The 11,739-nt window shown below is 51.0% G+C and overlaps 1 protein-coding gene across 11 annotated transcripts in view; it reads right to left on the bottom strand.

Moving 5' to 3' along the window:
* The window catches only part of ADGRB3 (adhesion G protein-coupled receptor B3), a 570,173-nt gene that overhangs the window by 306,622 nt on the left and 251,812 nt on the right, over positions 1-11,739 (bottom strand). For all 11 annotated transcript variants that reach the window (XM_054169593.1, XM_054169581.1, XM_054169605.1 and 8 more), the window contains one exon: positions 10,204-10,368. In XM_054169593.1, coding sequence (XP_054025568.1) covers positions 10,204-10,368 — 165 coding nt within the window. The remainder of the gene's footprint in view (positions 1-10,203; positions 10,369-11,739) is intronic.

Raw genomic sequence — 11,739 nt, 5'->3', positions numbered from 1 at the left:
GAAGTCTGATCTTGAATGTCTCCAGGGCTGAAGCCTCAACCACACCCCTGGGCAACCTCTTGCAGTATTTCACCACTCTCACTGTGCAGAACTTCCTCCTGATGTCCAACCTAACTCTGCCCTGCTCCAGTTTCAAACCATTGCTCCTCATCCTACCCCCACAGGCCCTTCTGAACAGTCCCTCCCCAGCCTCCCTGGAGGTCCCCTTGCAACATTGAACTGCAGCTCTAAGGTCTCCCTGGAGCCTTCTCTTCTCCATGCTGAACAGCCCCAACTCTCTCAGCCTGTCCTTATAGCAGAGGTTCTCCATCCCCCTGATCATCTTGGTGGTCCTCCTCTGAACCCACACCAGCAGGTCCATGCCTCTCTTGTGTTGGTGCTCCCATAGCTGGACACAGCACTCCAAGTATGGGCTCAGCCCCACCTCTCCAGCCTGCCCAGCTCCTCCTGTTCTGTGAATGTTCTCTCCAAATCTCTGATCATCTTGGTGGCCTCCTCTGGACCTGCTCCAGCAGGACCATGTCTTTCTTGTACTGAGGGCTGCATAGCTGGATGCAGCACTTCAGGTGAGCTCTCACCAGAGCAGAGTGGCAGAATCATCGAATCCCAGAATGGCTCAGGTTGGAAGTAACCTCACAGGTCATCTACTCCCTCCCCACCATGGGAAAGGGACACCTCTCAACTAGGCTTGGCTGCTCAAGGATTAATCTGAAGAATGAAGTACAAAAAGGCCAAACTTGTAGCATTTGTGTGGCACCTGTCTTGGTGATGGTGCTTATTTCAGGTAGTAATAGGACTAGGGGGAATGGAATGAAGTTGAAGGTGGGGAGGTTCAGGCTGGATGGGAGGAGGAAGTTCTTCCCCATGAGAGTGGTGAAGCCCTGGAATGGGTTGTCCAGGGAGGTGGTTGAGGCCCCATCCCTGGAGGTGTTTAAGCCCAGGCTGGATGAGGCTCTGGCCAGCCTGATCTAGTGTGAGGTGTCCCTGCCCATGGCAGGGGGGTTGGAACTAGATGATCCTTGTGGTCCCTTCCAACCCTGACTGATTCTATGATTCTAACCTGTGCCTTTATTCTCTTCAGGAAATGAGAACTCCTAAGTTTGCAGCTGCAGGGTTAATGGGTTTGAATCTTTTCCTTGTTGCTGCCTTTGGATCAATACACATTCAGCACCCCTCAGAAGATGCTGATGCTCCAAATGCTTGAATCTGGGACACTTCTCCTGCAATAAAACTCTTAATGATTTTTTGGTGGAACTTCAGCTGGACATGAACAAATGCCCTCTGAAAGCACAGCTGAGACATTTAATGTGCTGAATGGATGAAATGAGAGCTGAGGACCCCATATTTTTTTTTGCAGGGGGTTTCAGCACAAGCTGGTAATGAAATAAGCACAGCCAATAATGTGAGTGGCTATAAACCAAAGTGGCCTTTGAGTGCTTGTTGCAGGATCATTTAAATGGGGGGGGGGAAAGATATTTTCCCAGTGTCTCAGTGCACAGAACAAAGCAGCTTCCACCAATGCTTCATGCTTGGTTTTCACACAGGCATGACTTGCAGATTCCCTTTGCTCTTGTTCTCTTTTTAATGTAGGTTCCCAGTTTATGATTACTATTTTGGGGGGGAGGGGAGTAAATGAGATTAATGTAGCAAAGCATCTGGCTTGCAGTCGTCTCTTAATGCCCTGACAAATGATAGTTGCTGCAATCTAATTCATATCAAGTTCAGCAGAGAACAAGGCATGAGCTGTTTAAAAGTGTTAGGGGATGTCTTTCAGGAAAATTGGAACCCTACTGCAAAGGAGGAAGAGGAGAAGGGAAAGGAAATTCTGTCCCTGCAGCACGTGGAGCAATTCAGTGATTCCCCCATAGGTGATTCTGCCTCTCTGCTCTGCTGAGACCTCACCTGCAGCACTGCACCAAGTTCTGGTGCCCCCAACACAAGAAAGGCATCAAACTGTTGGAGCAGGTCCAGAGGAGGTCATGAAAATGATCAGAAGGCTGGAGAACCTCCCCTGTGGGGACAGGCTGAGTTCAGCCTGGAGAAGAGAAAGATCTGGAAAGATCTTAGAGCATCCTTCCAGTAACTGAAGGAGGCTACAAGAAAGCTGGGGAAAGACTTTTTACAAGGGCTTGGAGCAATAGGACAAGAGGGAATGGGTTGAAGCTTGAGAAGGGGAGATTAAGACTGGAGATCAGGAAGAAATTCTTCACAGTGAGGGTGGTGAGACACTGGAACAGGTTGCCCAGGGAAGTTGTGGATGCCCCCTACCTAGAGGTGCTCAAGGCCAGGCTGGATGAGGCCTTGAGGAACCTGGGCTGGTGGGGAGGTGTCTCTGCCCATGGCAGAGGGGTTGGCACTGGATGATCTTGAGGGTCCCTTCTAACCCAAACCATTGTATGAATCTACAACACTCTGGTTGCAATGGGAATCTCCAGGAGAGGCAGATGCTGTGGATTTTACCCATCCCATTTCACCCAACCCATCTCAAAGGTCTTTTCCAACCTGGTCTATTCTATTCTATCCTATCCTATCCTATCCTATCCTATCCCATCCCATCCCATCCCATCCCACCCTACCCTATCCTATCTTCCCTGGTTTGTACTTCTGCTGAGAGAATAGGGAGGTGAATGAGGGAGCTGAGCAGCCTCTTTGCACAAAGCTGTCCCCTCTCTTTATGGAGGACAAAGAATACCTTGCAGATGGCTCAGTGAGACTAATATGAATCACAGCTGGGCAGAAAAATGGCTTGCTAAATTTGCCTCGGCACCAGCCTTCCTGAATCATAAATCAAGGCAGTTGGGGCCGCTAAAAAAGAAGTCAGAGATCCATTAGTGGCAAAACCCAATGAAAGTTGGTTATATTCATGATCTAGAATATTAAAACTGCTTCAGAAATGCCCCCCAAGCCAATTTATCAGGCCAGTGCTCCAGTGGGGAAAGCTGGATTTTGATCAACTGAAGCCACATGGTGACACAAGCAAAAGAAAATGGCTGTTCTATTCTGACCCTGTAAGCAAGAAAATGCCCTGATCTGGGGAGCCTGTCCTCTCAGCAGAGGGGTTCCAGCCCTCCCCATCAGCATTGGGGCCTCCTCTCACTTTCATTTTGTATCTTTCTTCACTGCACCCAGGCAGGAAGAATAAACTGCAGCAGGACAGGCTGGGAGATGAACTGCTGGAGAGCAGCCCTGTGGAGGAGGACCTGGGGGTCCTGGTGGGCAGCAAGTTCTGCATGGGGCAGTAATGTGCCCTGGTGGCCAAGGCGGCTAGTGGGATCCTGGGAGGCATTCAGAGGAGTGTGGCCAGCAGATCCATGGAGGTTGTCCTCCTCCTCCACTCTAATCTGCCCTGGTGAGACCTCACCTGGAGTACTGGATCCAGTTCTAGGCTCCCCAGTTCAGGAGGGACAGGGATCTGCTGGAGAGAGTCTACAAGGGCTACAAGGATGCTGAAGCACTGCCTGGTGAGGAGAGGCTGAGAGACCTGGGACTGGTTAGTCTGGAAAGGAGAAGACTGAGAGGGGATCTGATCAATGTCTATCAATATCTGAGGGCTGGGGGTCAGGAGGTAGGGGACAGGCTCTGCTCAGTTGCACCCTGTGACAGGACAAGGGGCAGTGCATGGAAACTACAGCACAGGAGGTTCCACCTCAACAGGAGGAGGAACTTCTTCACTGTGAGGGTGACAGAGCCCTGGAGCAGGCTGCCCAGAGAGGTTGTGGAGTCTCCTTCTCTGGAGACTTTCCAGCCCTGTCTGGATGTGTTCCTGTGTGACCTGTGCTGGATTCCATGATCCTGCTCTGGCAGGGGGGTGGTGGACTGGAAGATCTTTGAAGGTCCCTTCCAACCTCTAACATCCTGTGATCCAGGTTTCTACTTGAGGAAAGCACCCCAAGACCTGTCATGCCAGGGCAGACAGTGAGATACATTCACTTGTAAGTCCTGCAGGTGGATCTATTTGGTAGCTTCTTGCAGAAATGCAGAGCAGCCTCCCCCCTCAACCTTCATATCAGGTGACTGACATGCTGTGTTCAAAGTAAAAGGCATTCCCAAGACCCAAAGCTATCAGGAAAGAAGGGCAGCAGCCAGTCAGAGCTTGGAGGAGGCATCACTTAGGCTAGGCAAAGAAGTTTCCTTGGTCCCTGCTGGACTCTGCGTGCCTTCCAATGCCTTGTACAAACACCTTGGATCAAAGAACGCTGCAGATAAAAAACAAATCAGCTCTTCCCCAAGCTGAAGCCTCTCTGGCAGAGCTGACTAATCAGGCATCCACCCACAGGAAAGCATCTGTGATGCTCCAGCCCATGTTGCCCATGGAGACGTTGCAGTCACGTCGGAGCGGCTCTGACACGAGCTTGGGAGCCCTGCTGGCCCTGCCGCCTCTGCCCAGGGTCAGCTGGAGTCTGTCTGTCACTGTGGCCCAATTAACTCATACCACACCCACAGAGAAATGCTGAGCACAACCAGCAGGAATGGCTGAAACTCAGGAGCAAACAGCAAAGCTTGAGGTGGATGTGCTGAAACCGGCAAGGAAAAAGCCAACAACCTCCCTTGCACCCATGGATGTGATTCAGCACTGTCCTCCCACGCAGAACATCTACTCCAATGTACCACCTCAAAGCCCTGTGATGCCAGGCCTCAATCCACCCCACCTGAGCACAAGCACTCAGTCAAGTGGCTGATCTAGAAGCACAGCCTTCCTCTGACCCTGCTGCCGAGATGACGCTGCATCTCATGCCCCTGTACAGGGCACTGGTGAGGTGTAACCTCGGATCCTGGCTTCAGCTTTGGGCCCCTCACTACAAGAGAGACACTGGGTCCAGAGAGGAGCAGCAAAGATGGTGAGAGCTCTAGAGAACAGAGGAGCAGCTGAGGGAACTGGGGGTGTTAGGTCTGGAGAAAAGGAGGCTGAGAGGAGACCTCGTTGCTCTCTACAGCTCCCTGAAAGGAAGTTGCAGTGAGGTGGGGGTTGGTCTCTTCTCCTTAGTATCAGGAGATAAAATGAGAGGAAATGGCCTCAAATTGTGCCAGGGAAGTGTTAGGTTGAAGAAAAATTTCTTTGCTGCAAGAGTGGTCAGGGATTGAAACAGGCTGCCCAAGGAAGTGGTGGAGTCACCACCCCTGGAGGTGTTCAAGAAACCTGTGGCCATGGCACTGGGGGCCATGGTTTAGTGGTCATGGTGGTGTTAGGTCAATGGTTGGACTTGATGATTGGTCCAGCTGGAGCAATTCTGTGTTTCCAGATCTCCAAGAGGCAGTCAACCCAGCAGGGTTCTGAGGAAGCTCTGTTCAAGATGAGACAAAGCAGCTAACAAATAGGGGAGAGGGTCATGGAAGGGTGAAGCAAGTTAGCCACCAGCACACAGTGACTCAGAAATGAAGCTGCAGCTACAGCTCCTCTCTTGAATGCTAAATCAATGCCAGGGGCAAAATTATCTTGAGCCAAGGCAACAGAAAAAAGCTTCTGAACATCTTGTAACGTGTCCTAAACAGAGACAGAATAAAAACCCAGGGGCTTCATTGTATTGTTTGGTTGGTGGCAATTATTTGAAGCTTCCTCCTTCTCACATTCAATTTCGTGTAGCTGGAATTGCCTCTGAAGAAACCTTCTACCTTCAGTCAGAAACCATTACCTGCTCTTCTGACAGCACTTCTGCACTCAGGTTTTGTTAGCAAACCAGGCAGCCTGACACTGCTTGCAGTAATGTTTTGTTCCCTACTGCTGCCTGATGACAAAAACCTTGTCCTGAGTAAAGGCTGGGCATAGTGTAAGTATTGCACCAGAGCTGGGAGAGATTTAATTGCCATGGAAGGAAGCATTCCTGAAAAGCAATGCCACACACAATCCATGTGGCTGCAAAAGCCCTTTGTGATCATCCAGTCCAAACATTTAACTCTACCAAGGCTGGGACTAAGCCACAGCCCTCAGCACCACATCTCTGCCTCTTTGAAACACCTCCAGGGATGGGGATTCAGTCACCTCCCTGGGCAGCCTGGGCCAGCCTTGGAGAACCCTTCTAATGAAAGAATCTCCAAAGGAAGATCCAAACTAAGGAATATCCAAACTAAACCTCCCTTGGTGCAACTTGAGGCCATTTCCTCTCATCCTATTCTCAGGTTGGACTTGATGATCCTTGGGGTCTCTTCCAACCTTAGTTATACTGTGATACCTGCTACTATGGAGAAGAGTCCAACACCCATCTCACTGCAACCTCTTTCTGGGAGTTGTAGAGAGTGAGGTCTCCCCACAGCCTTCTCCTCTCCAGGCTGAGCACCCCCAGCTCCCACAGCCTGGCCTCACAGCAGAGCTGCTCCAGCCCTGGGATCATCTTTGTGGCCTCCTCTGGCCTCACTCCAGCAGCTCTGTGTCCTCCTCATGCTGGGGACACCAGAACTGGATGATGCAGTATCCAAGGTGGGGGTCTCACGAGGAGAGAAGTGTCTCATAAAGACAGAAATGAACATTTTAATCTCTCATGTTCCTCAGTGCCTTAGAAAAAAGAAACCACTGAGGCACAAAATAGCTTCTCTGAACTGTGTGAGGGGAAGAAAAGCACACCAATCATGACATTTGGTTGCACTTGAAGCCCTCAGCACTCCATTTCTTTTTTTTCCTGGTGCTTATAAAATGTCAATCTGTATTTAATTCTTGCACAGTCTTGGGGAAATTCTCCACTGCCTCCTTTGAAATCCCAGCTGCTTTATTAAATGAGAGTGGTGAAACAGATCCATGCAGCCTGCTCCTGATGCCTGAGCTCCTGCAGGGGTACAGCTCTGCTAAAAGGTGCTGTGGGTTAAAGGTTTCCTGTAAGCTTCCTGATTCTGATCTGGAATTCAGCAGCGAGTCAACAGGGAAATGTATCAGAAGGCAAATAAAGCTGAGTGTGTGTTTGCCTTGTAAACACATCTGTAAAGTGTTTTATTAACAGCAGGTGGCAATCTTGGAAAATTGGGCTGCAGCAGCATGCATTTAAAGACTCAGATGCAAATTATCCCAAGGATGGTTTCATAAGCAGAAGCTGACTGGTCTCAATGTCTGCTTCGTAGGATGATTCACAATAACCTTCTCTCAGTGCTCTGCTTGCATAGAGGCAGCCTACATCATCTCTAGGAATAGGAATGGGGATAGGAATAGGGATAGGATAGAATAGGATAGGAATAGGATAGGAATAGGATAGGATAGACCAGGTTGGAAGAGACCTTCAAGATCATTGTGTCCCACCTATCATCCAACACTATCTAATCAAGGAAACCTGTTTAGGCAAGATGTTGAGTTGCTGGAAGGTGTCCAGAGAAGGGCAACAAAGCTGGGGAGGGGTCTGGAGCACAGCCCTGTGAGGAGAGGCTGAGGGAGCTGGGGTTGCTTAGCCTGGAGAAAAGGAGGCTCAGCAGAGACCTTCTTGCTGTCTACAACTCCCTGAAGGGAGGCTGTAGCCAGGTGGGGGTTGGTGTCTTCTCCCAGGCAACCAGCACCAGAAACAAGAGGACACAGTCTCAAGCTCTGCCAGGGGAAGTTTAGGCTGGGAGTGAGGAAGAAGATCTTCCTAGAGAGAGAGATTGGCCACTGGAATGTGCTGCTCACGGAGGTGGTGGAGTCATCATCCCTGGAGGTGTTCAGGAGGAGGCTTGATGGGGTTCTTGGTGCCATTTCTTTGTGAATCCAGTACAAATAGGGGTTCTGCAGACCTCCTCTGGAATCTCTCCCACAGTTCTGTGTCCTTCTTATGATGGGTACAGCAGAACTGGAGGCAGGATTCGAGGTGGGGTCTCACAAGAAAAGAATTTTTCAGACAAGGAGCGTTGGATTAAAATTGAAGAAATCCCTTGAGGAGCAAGATAAATTGGGTTAACTTTTCCAGAATTGGATTATAAATGAGAATAATAGAATTACACAATGGTAGGGGTTGGAAGGGACCTCCAGAGATCATCCAGTCCTATCCCCATGTGCCAGAGCAGGATCACCCAGGGCAGGTCACACAAGAACACATCCAGACAGGTTTTGAAAGTCTCCAGAGCAGGAGACTCCACAACCTCTCTGGGCAGCCTGCTCCAGGGCTCAGCACCCTCACAGTGAAGAAGTTTCTCCTCATGTTGAGGTGGAACCTCCTGGGTTCCAGCTTGTACCTGTTGTTCCTTGTCTTACTACTGGGCACCACTGAACAGAGCCTGGCACCTTCCTCCTGACAGCCACCCTTCAGATGTTTACAGACATTGATCAGATCCCCTCTCAGCCTTCTCCTCTCCAGACTGAACAGCCCCAGGGTGCTCAGTCTCTCTTCACAGTAGAGATGCTCAAGTACCTTCATCATCCTTGTAGCTCTCCTTTGGACTCTCTCCAGCAGGTCTCTGCCTCTTTTGAACTGGGGAGTCCAGAACTGGAAACAGTATTGTAGGTGTTGTCTCACCAGGGCAGAGTAGAGTGGGGGAAGAACCTCTATAGCCCTGTTGAGCCTGATCTTGAATACATCCAGGGCAATATTGTGCTGGTTGTTATTTTTAACTATGGGATTTTGATTTATTTAAGGCATGATGCATTGCTTATACATCCCACAGGGCTACAGAAACACAATTCCACTAAAGCAAAGCCAGGTATGACTCTTTAGGGCTGTTTCTCTACAGATGTTGAGCTTGTCTCTCCTGAAGGTTTATACAACAGTTTGGGTTGGAAAGGACCTCAGAGATCATCCAGTTCCATCCCCCCTACCATGGGCAGAGACACTTCCCATCAGCCCAGGTTGCTCAAGGCCTCATCCAGCCTGGCCTTGAACAGCTCCAGGGAGGAAGCATCCACAGCCTCCCTGGACAACCTGTGCCAGTGTCTCCCCACCCTCACTATCAAGAATTTCTTCCTAATCTCCAGTCTAAATCTCCCCTCCTGAAATGTCAAGCCCTTCTTTCTCATTCCCTCAGCTATTGCTCATCTTTGGTTTGCGCCTGAGTCTTAGGATTATTTGTCAACATTTTTCACATCTATTTCTATTAATTATTGGTAATTTTGATGCCTTCATGTCACTAAAATAAACACAGCATTTAATGAACACAATCTCCAGTCTAAATGCAGCCTCCTCAAGTTTCACAGTCTCACAGTATAACTAAGGTTGGAAGAGACCCCAAGGATCATCAAGTCCAACCTGTCCCAACAGACCTCACAACTAGACCATGGCACCAAGTGCCAAATCCAATCTCCCCTTGAACACCTCCAGGGATGGGGACTCCACCACCTCCCTGGGCAGCACATTCCAATGACAAACAACTCGCTCAGTGAAGAACTTTTTCCTCACCTCGAGTCTAAACCTCCCCTGGCACAGCTTGAGACTGTGTCCCCTTGTTCTGGTGCTGGTTGCCTGGGAGAAGAGACCAACCCCTTCCTGTCTACAACCACCTTTCAGGTAGTTGTAGAGGGCAATGAGGTCACCTCTGATCCTTCTCTTCTCCAGGCTAAACAATCCCAGCTCCCTCAGCCTCTCCTCACAGGGCTGTGCTCAAGGCCTCTCCCCAGCCTCGTTGCCCTTCTCTGGACACGTTCAAGTGTCTCAATGTCCTTCTTAATCTGAGGGGCCCAGAACTGGACACAGGACTCAAGGTGTGGCCTAACCAATGCAGAGTACAGGGGCACAATGACCTCCCTGCTCCTGCTGGCCACACTATTCCTAATACAGGCCAGGATGCCATTGGCCCTCTTGGCCACCTGGGCACACTGCTGGCTCATGTTTAGGCGGGTGTCAATCAGCACCCCCAGGTCCCTCTCTGTCTGGCAGCTCTCCAGCCACTCTGACCCCAGCCTGTAGCTCTGCATGGGGTTGTTGTGACAAAAGTGCAGCACCTGGCACTTGGACTTATTAAATGCCATCCCGTTGGACTCTGCCCATCTGTCCAGTCGGTTGAGGTCCCTCTGCAGAGCCTTTCTACCCTCTAACTGACCAACATCTGTTCCCAACTTGGTGTCATCTGCAAACTTGCTAAGCTTCAATCCATTCCCTCTCATCCTATCACTGCAAGCCCTTGTAAAAAGTCCCTTCCTAGCTTTCTTGTAAGCTCCCTTCAGGTACTGCAAGACCACCCTAAGGTCTCCCAAGCCTTCTGTTCTCCAGGCCAAACAGACTCACTCTCAGCCTGTCCCCGAGCCTCTTCATGGCCTCCTGTGGATCATTACAGTAAGCCCTGCTGTAGTGCAGATGAAAGAAAGCGACTCCATTTGCATCTCACCTGGACACCTCTGCTCGCTGCAGCGCCTGACTTCCTCCCCAGTTCCTTCACACTGCTGCCCAGTCAGGGCAGCACCTTGGCAGGTCCTGATCCGCCTCTCCCAGCCACCGTCGCAGGACTTGGAACAGCCACTCCAATGCCCCCACTGGTTCCACTGGCCATTGGCTGTTGGGAAGAAGACAGGTACAGTGCTGACATCATTCCAGGCATAAAGGTGGGCAGTCATAAAGGTGGATTTCCTCCTGGGTTACCCCTTACACGAGCCAGGGAAGATGCAACCCTGATGCATGACCCCCAGGTGCAACCAGTGGTGACCGAACTGAAAGGTGGAGGAGCGTGGCAGAAGAGGAAGGCCACTTGCCTCCTAAATATGGGATCCCTGCCTGCATGACTTGCATCTCAAGGTGAAATTAAAGGAATTGGTGCACATCACCTTTCCCTCAGGCTGCAGAGCAAGCATTGTCCCTTTGGTGTGTTATCTGAGGTACCTGCACAGCGCTGCTGCATGGCAATGATACCCATTTACAGCCTGTACGAGTGCTCCTTAAGACACTAAATAAAAACATCTTTGCCTCTGATATTTCAGGAGCTTGGGGTTTTTCACGTGCTCTCACAGTGCAAATGAGGCTTAGAAGTAGTTATAAATGTAATTTACCCACCCTGCAAGGCTGCTTTTAGGCTGCTAGAGGAGCCTGAAGCAGTCTCAGTGTAAAAAAGAACCAGCTCACAGACATTCACTTTCTAGGCTTGCAAAAGAGTTTATTAAGTGGGGTTTTTTCAGGCCTCCAGCATCTCCTTTTAAACGTGGAATGGCCTTTAAATGGTGATAAACCCAAAAAGCTGATGTGCAGCCTACCATGCAATCTTTCTGCATGCATTCTTTAGCTTTTTATCTCATTAAGTAACAACAGAGCCAGGCTTCAGGCCACCCTCTGCAGGTGGGTGGCTTTGCCCCTTTGCTTCCCACAGAGGTCTGCCAGGAGACTGCTGGTGCAGCCCTGGCTGGAGCTCAGAGCAGCCCCTCAGCAGTTAGCACTCACTTGGCGTTCAGGGTTGGAGCACTCTGGTGCGGAGCAGCCCCTAGCCCCTCAGCAGCCCCCAGTCCCCCATCCCTCACCTGTGCACTCGGGTTGGAGCACTCTGGTGCAGAGCAGCCCCTAGCCGCCCCCCCGTCCCCCATCCCTCACCTGTGCACTCGGGTTGGAGCACTCTGGTGCAGAGCAGCCCCTAGCCTCCCCCCGTCCCCCATCCCTCACCTGTGCACTCGGGGTTGGAGCACTCTGGTGCAGAGCAGCCCCTAGCCGCCCCCCGTCCCCCATCCCTCACCTGTGCACTCGGGGTTGGAGCACTCTGGTGCAGAGCAGCCCCTAGCCTCCCCCCGTCCCCCATCCCTCACCTGTGCACTCGGGGTTGGAGCACTCTGGTGCAGAGCAGCCCCTAGCCGCCCCCCGTCCCCCATCCCTCACCTGTGCACTCGGGTTGGAGCACTCTGGTGCAGAGCAGCCCCTAGCCGCCCCCAGTCCCCCACCCCTCACC

Source organism: Dryobates pubescens, chromosome 2 (genome assembly GCF_014839835.1).
Source record: "Dryobates pubescens isolate bDryPub1 chromosome 2, bDryPub1.pri, whole genome shotgun sequence".
NCBI lineage: Eukaryota > Metazoa > Chordata > Aves > Piciformes > Picidae > Dryobates > Dryobates pubescens.
This window is presented reverse-complemented; position numbering and strand designations above follow the sequence as displayed.